Source organism: Parus major, chromosome 26, assembly GCF_001522545.3.
Source record: "Parus major isolate Abel chromosome 26, Parus_major1.1, whole genome shotgun sequence".
NCBI classification, from domain to species: domain Eukaryota; kingdom Metazoa; phylum Chordata; class Aves; order Passeriformes; family Paridae; genus Parus; species Parus major.
In genome coordinates this window covers 4,906,080-4,913,533 of record NC_031795.1, presented here as the reverse complement: position 1 = coordinate 4,913,533, position 7,454 = coordinate 4,906,080, and the positions used below count along the sequence as shown (strand labels likewise).

General features: G+C 48.4%; 2 protein-coding genes across 9 annotated transcripts in view; one reads left to right on the top strand and one right to left on the bottom strand.

Moving 5' to 3' along the window:
* PLEKHA6 (pleckstrin homology domain containing A6) overlaps positions 1-7,454 on the bottom strand; it is a 150,689-nt gene that overhangs the window by 96,515 nt on the left and 46,720 nt on the right. The gene's annotated exons all lie outside the window — the stretch shown is intronic.
* The window catches only part of PFKFB2 (6-phosphofructo-2-kinase/fructose-2,6-biphosphatase 2), a 24,411-nt gene that overhangs the window by 6,058 nt on the left and 10,899 nt on the right, over positions 1-7,454 (top strand). For 2 of the 8 annotated variants that reach the window (XM_015650631.3, XM_033519956.1), the window contains 6 exons: positions 510-639; positions 1,582-1,644; positions 2,173-2,246; positions 3,538-3,756; positions 4,271-4,334; positions 5,124-7,167. In XM_015650631.3, the coding sequence (XP_015506117.1) occupies positions 510-639; positions 1,582-1,644; positions 2,173-2,246; positions 3,538-3,756; positions 4,271-4,297 (513 nt within the window). In that variant the 3' untranslated portion in view covers positions 4,298-4,334; positions 5,124-7,167. Of the gene's footprint in view, positions 1-509; positions 640-1,581; positions 1,645-2,172; positions 2,247-3,537; positions 4,335-5,123; positions 7,168-7,454 lie in introns of those variants that run through there. The other 6 variants (XR_004500297.1, XR_001525032.3, XR_001525034.3 and 3 more) reach the window with 4 other exon arrangements.

The window sequence follows — 7,454 nt, the reverse complement described above, 5'->3', positions numbered from 1 at the left end:
AATGGAGAACATTAGGATCCCAATTCTCTTTTGGGGGAAATGTTTCTTGATTTCCCTCACTGGGGTGTGCAGATCCAATTTAAATCCATAAATTTGGATGCTGCCCTCAGACACCGAGGGGGTTCTGCATCCCAGGCCTGAATTGTCACTGAGAAACCATCTGGGAAATAAAATTATCGTGGGTGTGGCCTGGAGTCATTTCTGAGTTTACTTCACAGCCTGTTTCAATGAATCACTCACTATTTTATTTGGGTTTTTTCCTGGCTGCACTCAATGGGTTACCAATAATCTGAGCCCTCCCACGGCCTGAAGGTTCTGACACCGAATTTCACTTTCTGCTTTGGCTTTTTTTGGGTTTTGTCTCCCACTATTTTTACCACATCACCCATAACCTCCTCATCTTGCTGCTTGAAGCGCTATTTCCCTGAATGTGACGCTGTTAATTGCCACCTCTGCTTTACCCCCTGTGTTTACACAACCCCTTGACCAATTCCTGTTTGGTTTTCCAGTCCTACCAGGACCTGGTGCAGCGCCTGGAGCCGGTAATTATGGAGCTGGAAAGGCAAGGCAACGTCCTGGTTATCTCCCACCAGGCAGTTATGAGGTGCCTCCTGGCTTATTTTCTTGACAAGAGTGCAGGTACAAAAATAAAGGGATGATGCTTGGGCTGGTTCCCTGCTTCCTCTTTTTGGGAGGGTGGTTTGGAATGTCTGCGTGGATTTTATATTTTTATATTTTTTTAACTAGGGAAGAGCTGTTTAAAAAAGGAGGAAAGGAAATGTTTCAGTGGTGCTTTAACCCTTGCACTGCAGCAGGGGCAAGGAGCTCCCCTGGGGATGTGCTGCTGGTTTTTCTGCCCAGATGTTGTTTCTGGAGCTGTTTTCAGCTTGCAGAATGTGTAGGGGATCGGTTTTTAACGTAAAGAAAAAGTTTTCTGCTGAATTAAAGAGCCTCAGCAGCCTGGCAGGACTGCTCCATCCCAGGGAAATTTGAAAATCGTGCTGATTCCTTGCACAGCACACACACCTGGAAGGTTCCAGTGTGCTGCAAGCTCCAGTGAGCGGCACTAGAGCTTCATAAAACTTTTAATGAAGTTAATAAACCTCGAAAGAGCTTTATAAGTTTTTAAATACAGCTGTGAATAAATCTCCTGTGGGCCCATGGCAGCTGTTGCTGAGGTGCTTTCCCAGCCTTGTGCCACAGGTTTCCTCTGGCTGGCCCTGTGCACTGGAAATTATGGAATTATGGAATTGTTTGGGTTGGAAAAGCCCTTTTAGAGGGTTGAATCCAACCCTTAACCCAGCAGTGCCAGGTGTTGGAGAGCCCTGAGCCAGATCAGGCTCCACTCTCATTTCCATCTCCTGTATTTGGGGTTTCTGGGTCTCACTGCTGACTCAAGGTCTGGCTGCTTTTATTCCCAGCACAATTCCCATTCAATCCCAGAATGGTTTGGGTTGAAGGGACCCTTCAAAGGGTTTGGTCCAGGCCCCCTGTGATGGGCAGGGACATCCCTGCAGGGGAGGGGACAGGAGGGGGGCTGTGACATCCCAGGTGACCCCACAACACCTTTCTCTGCCCTAGATGAGCTGCCCTACCTGCGCTGCCCCCTCCACACCATTCTCAAGCTCACACCTGTTGCCTATGGTAAATAACTGCTTTATTTCAATTTTTCATTTGGATTCCTGTCCTGGTTTGTGTGTGGGGATGTTGTGGGCTGGTTTGTGTCCAGGTGTGGCAGCACCTGGCCATGCTCTGGGAGGTTTTGGTAATACACAATTAGGTTATTTCCTGCTCAACATACAAAATGTTCCCACAGAAGAGGTTTCTGGAGGGTTGGGGGTGTTGGATGAGCAGATGAGGAGGTGCAGGGTCTTCTCTCCTGGCCTCTCTTTTAAACAATTGGATTTTCCCTGTGGGTGGGGAAGGCTGTGCCTGCAAACTTGGGGTTCAGTCAGTTAAAATTTGCTTTTCTGTGCAGCCCAAATAATGCAGGGCTGTGCTCTCACATGTAAAATCCACCAAATGAAGTGTAAACTTCTGTTTGTGGGGTGAACTGTGGATTTATGAGCTGCATTATTTTTTATAAATAAGAAATTTATTCCTGTTTGCTTTCCCTGCTGTTTTTTTTTTTAATAAATTACTGATACAAACTTCTCTTTCTCTTGGGTGAAGGCTGCAAAGTGGAGACAATTACCCTGAATGTGGAAGCAGTCAACACCCACAGGGACAAACCCTCCCTCAACTCAGTAAGTTTTGGCTCCACCTTTCCCAAAATAAATCACAAAACCCTCTTGAACACTTGCTAGACCTTCCTGGTGCCTTTCAGTGAGGAGAAGGATTCTCTTCAGGAGTAACCCCCAAAAGCAGAATTTATTGGATTGTGCATTGGTGCTGCCCAGGCCATGGGGGATATTTTTCTGTTGTGGGGAGCAGAATGGGAAAATTTAGGGCAAAGATTTTAAACTCCAGGTCTCATTCTCAGTTTTCAGTTCTCAATCTGTTGCTGATGGTTATTGGTAATTCCAAAAGGACTTGGCAAAGGGGTTAAAGTGGATTTTTCTCTTTGTCTTGATGGGTTTTCTCGTTCTGAAATCCTCTCTGCCATTATTTAAATGACTGTTGACCATGCACCTTGTAACCACATCCCAAACCTGGGGGAGTTGCTGATCTTTGAGGTCCTTGGTTTTGCAAACCCTGTTTTCCAAAGGGACTGTCAGGGAAAAGCTCAGTGATTGCCACTAATTAATTCCCCCAATTAGGGAGCACAAAGCAGCTCTGCTCTGGGAGCTCACAGGAAGTCTGAATGCATCTGATTTTGGGTGGTTTTTGGTAGATTTAGGCTTTTTGTTGGATTTTATGAAGGGCTCTTGGGTCTGGTTATTCTGTTGTGACGAGGGACTGGGGAGAGCAGGACCTGCAGCTGTGGCTGGAGGGTTTGTGGAGCTGCCAGATGCCAAACCGAGGATGTTGGGCATGATTTGTGTGGATCCTCGTGGTTTCCAGCATGTCCCTGCTCACAGCAAAGGATTTGGTGATTTTTAATTGGATTAGGTGATGTTTAAAGGTCCTTCCAACCCAAACCACTCTGGGATTTATCACTTTTCCAACTTCTCTGCTGTCCCTGCATGGAAATCATTGCTGCCCACCTGGAGGCTGTTTCTGTTCTTTGCTTTGCTTGGGTAACACAGCTGCTCTGGGGCAGAAGAAGGAGGGAGATTTTTCTACTTGCTTATTTCTTTTTCTCCTTAAATTGATTGTGCAGAGAGGAAAAAAAATAAATAAAAATTAAAATAAAAACCAACCAAACCAAAACAGAGCCACCCAAGAAAAACCAAAGTCCCAAAGGGAAGTAAAACTGCTGAAAAATCACTTTCCAGTTGTCTCCACGATGGATTTAGTTGTTTCCCACGCCGGGGAAGGCGCAGCCCCATGCGGGGTCACCGGGAGATTCAGGGTGGGGTGCTGGAGGTGTGTGACGTGCCTTTAAACTCTGGTTCCCCCTTTTCATTCCTGGTGATTCCCTCTGTGTGGGATCAGCACGACCTCCCCAGCAGGCAGAGCCCTGTGAGGATGAGGAGGAACAGCTTTACCCCGCGGGCCAGCGCCGACACCGTAAAGCGCCCGCGGCACCACAGCCTGGGCAGCAAACCCCTCCATCTGCTGGGGCCTCTGCCATCCCTGGAAGCTCGAGGGCCTTTCCCATCCCTGGAAGCTCGAGAAGGGGCTGAGCAGCCACAGCTGGAAGTCACTGTCCAGGTGGTACCTCCCCTCTGCTCCCCCTCCCCACCATCATCACCCGTGGTCCTCTCTGAGATCCAGACCCTTCCCAGCATCTCCAGCAGGGTCTGTGTTTCTGCATGGAAATCACCCAGCCTGGACTGGATTAAGGGAAAACAAACAGCTGGAAAAAACCCTCAAAACCAACCCCAAAACATAAAAATCCCACCCCCAATTCCAATTGGAATTCTGGTGCCAGTCTTTCAGTGTCAGGCAGGTTTCCATCAGGGGGGTTCATTCTGGGTAGGATTTTGCTTCTGGGCTAAAACCTGATTGGAAAAGTAAGAAATGCCCTCTTTGTCCCAGTTTTTACTGCAGCCAAGTGATGTCCCTGCCTTCTGTCACCTCCTGCTGCAACACAAACCTGGCCTGGGCTGACAGGAAATTCTGGGGCTGCTTCACTCCTCCCCTCATTTGCTTTGCTGCTTTTCCTATTTCAATCTCCTTTAAAATGCACTGAGAGCCCTGCTGTGCTTCTCTGTTTCCTTTGCAGCCTCCAGAGGGAAATGCTTGCCTCTGAGTGCCACTGCAAGCAGCTTGGGTGTGCTCTCTGTGGGGTTAGTAAGTCGGATTTCTCTTGATTTGTGTTGCATGGAAAGCACTCTGGGCTCCACAAACCCACGGAGCAGCAGGAATCTTGTGCTGGATAAAACCTGAGATTATGGGGGAGCTCAGAGGGGGATCCAACTGGCTTTACTGGTGCTTGTGCTTGTGCTGGCTGCTGCAAATTGTGTTTGAAGGCCAGTTTGCTCCATCCCTGGGTCAGGACATGGGATGGAGCTGAGCAGGGCTCTCCCCTGGGCCCGAGGTGTGGAGATGTTGCTGCTCTTGGGGATTTTGCAGGAGTCACCGGATCATGGATATATCTTTGACTTTCACTGTCTGAGTGTGTTCCTGGTGTCTGCTGGGCCCTGAGCGAGGCAGAGGGAGGAGTTTTATCAAAGCTCTAAGTATTTGTTGTGGTTAATGCACAGGATGGTCGTTGTGATGGTTCCTGGGTGGTTCTGGAAGTGCAGCTGCCCGTGGAGAAGGGTAAATAAAAGTGAGCAGCCCTGAGTGACCACCCTGCCTCTCTTCTCCACCCCTGTCAGCTGGTGTGGGCTCAGGCTGCGATGGGAACACCCTTCAGGAGGGCTGGCAGGAGGCTGGAAGGTGATGTGAAGAGTGAAACAGGTTTTTGTGTGCTCGGATGGAAGGGATGAAGTAAATCCTCAGGTGGTTCCTGCCACGGGCAGCGATTCCATGGAGCTGCATTCACCTCCCCGTGTGCTGAGCTGAGCTGTCTCCTGCTTTACCCTCTCCTGCCCTCCTTGCTGTGAGCTCTCCTGTTTCTCTTTTCCCTGCAGAAGATGGCCACTCTGGCAGTGTAGGGGTTCCTGCTTTCCTTGGATCCAGCTGGGAATTCCAGGGCCAGGAGGAGCCGGGCAGCTGGGACTGGAGCATCCCCGTGAGCCACCCTGGCCAGTACTCGCCTTGAACTGGGACTTCAGAGCCTGTCCATGTCCTTTCTTTCCAAATGCTGGAATGTCTGTCTGTCCACAGGGCTGGAGAAGATTTATTGTGGAGATTTTTCCAAGCTGCTTTTCACGCTCGTAAGCCAACGCATCCCCGGGTGTTGAAACAGTGTCCCACGTCTTTCCTCCTGGCCAGGTGCCAAAATTAACCACAGTGGGAGGACAAAATAATCATGTTTTCACTCACTGAGGCAGCTTTTCTTTGGAAGAGACATTTCCAAGCCAAATCCCCAAGCTTTTATTTCTCTGTTACCATCTCCAAGTTATTTCCAAGTTCAAACTCAGTTTTTTCTGTTGTTCAGCCGCCCAGGGAGCTCCAGGTTTGGTTTGACTTTGCCTCTGTGAGTGCTGATGTGAATCCCCCCAGTCTGAGCCGGTTCCTTTGCCCTGGGAAGGTTTTTGCTTGGATGTGACCCCAGGCCAGCACATCCATCCCATGGGCAGCCTCCTGTGAGGGACAGATGGGAACAAACCCTCCTGCCCCTCTCTGGAGGCACCACAGCTCCCAGTGCTTTAAACCCCATCTCAATCCCTATTTTAGCTTCTCATCCCAACCTAAACTTCATCCCCTCACTCATTTTTCCTGCATTTTATCCATTTACCCCAGAAAATGGGATTATGGCTGGGACCAGCAGGGCTCCTGGGCAGGGTTTGCAGGAAGCACAAGGTTTTTACCAGTTTTTCTTTATAATACACCAAATTTTAGGCCCACAACAAGCTTTTAACTTGCCTATGAATAAGCTGTGAATGTTCCCAACGCTGCCTTTCATAGTTTTAAGCTGTTGTAGAGTTTAGAGCACAAGTGGTGCAGCTCTGTGTGGCTGTGTCTTAACTTAAATCCTGTCCTTAAATCCCCACCAAACCCCAAATTTTCAGTTCTCTCCCACAAGTCTTGACTTGTGTTTTGCCAAACTCCATTTCACCCCACTCCAGCTGTTCTTGCAATAAGGGCAGGACCCTCATGGTGGGTGAAGAAAGGAACATTTGGGTACAGAGCAGGAGGCTGTTCTGGACTTGCTGTTCCCAGGTGACTCCAGGATTTATCTGAGCAATTTAAAATAAGTTGCTTTTTTTTAAATGTGGAAATAATTTCACAGCAGGGAAACCTGGCTGTGGAGGAGCTCAGCAGCCCCAGAGCTTGAGGTTTACCTGGGCATTTTGAGCTCAAACTTGGTTGTTTTAAACACTCCCAGAGCTGTAATTTGATAAAACTGAGATAGAGAGGACCAAGGCACTAATGTGGACCCCTCAGGATTTCCGAGGAGCAGAAAAATGTGTTGATCTAAAGCAATTGTGCCACAGAAAAGTGAAATTTGGTGGCGAGAAATTGAGTTTTTATTAGTTTTTCTTCTCAGGGTTTTTACCCCAGGTCTGGTCTTGGGTTTTAAATGTTCTTGTGCTTAGAAATAAACAAGAAAAAATAAATTAAATGTTGAAGGAAGAGGTTTAGAGCCTGTCCATGGCAGTCCTCACTGTCACACTCCAAAATGCTCTGAACGCACAAACCTGTCCTTGTCAGGCCAGCTCCTCCAACCAAACCCCTCCTGCTCTGTGGAAAAAGGAGTGGAAAATGTACTGTAGGTTGTTTACGCACAAAAATGCTGGGATAACTTGCTGAAGAGTTTTATATCACTGAGCAGTAAATGATTGTAAGGAGACAAAAAAAAAAATCTATATTTTTACCTGCTGGGATTTGTGAATGTCGCTGTTGATGTGTTGGTGGTTGTGATTTTTTTTTTAATCATTGCTGAAAATCGGATGTTTTGCAGTTTGGATCAGTGGCTGGGGGTCCCTTTTGGGGCTGTGAGATGGAATTTCATCCTTCTCTGCAGCATTTGTGCCTCAGTGCTTTAATTAAAGCTTTTTCCTCCTGCATTTTAGCCTTGGAGAGGTTGTGAGCAAACATGTCTGGAGCAGAGCAGCAGCAGATTTGGGAGCAGATCATCACCCTGAGGGTCCTGCTGAGCCCTCAGGGGTGCAGGGCTGGGGTGATGCCAGGGATTTCCTTGAAACCACCTGACTTCCTTGGCACTGGGCGTGCAAACACCCCAGAATAAACAAACATTGTGCAATGGGGGTTTTGAGCTGTTTCTGGTGGAACAGAAACAGCAGCTCGGGCTGTCAGGGGTCAGCATCGTGGGCTGGGCAGGGGGAGGTGGGTGT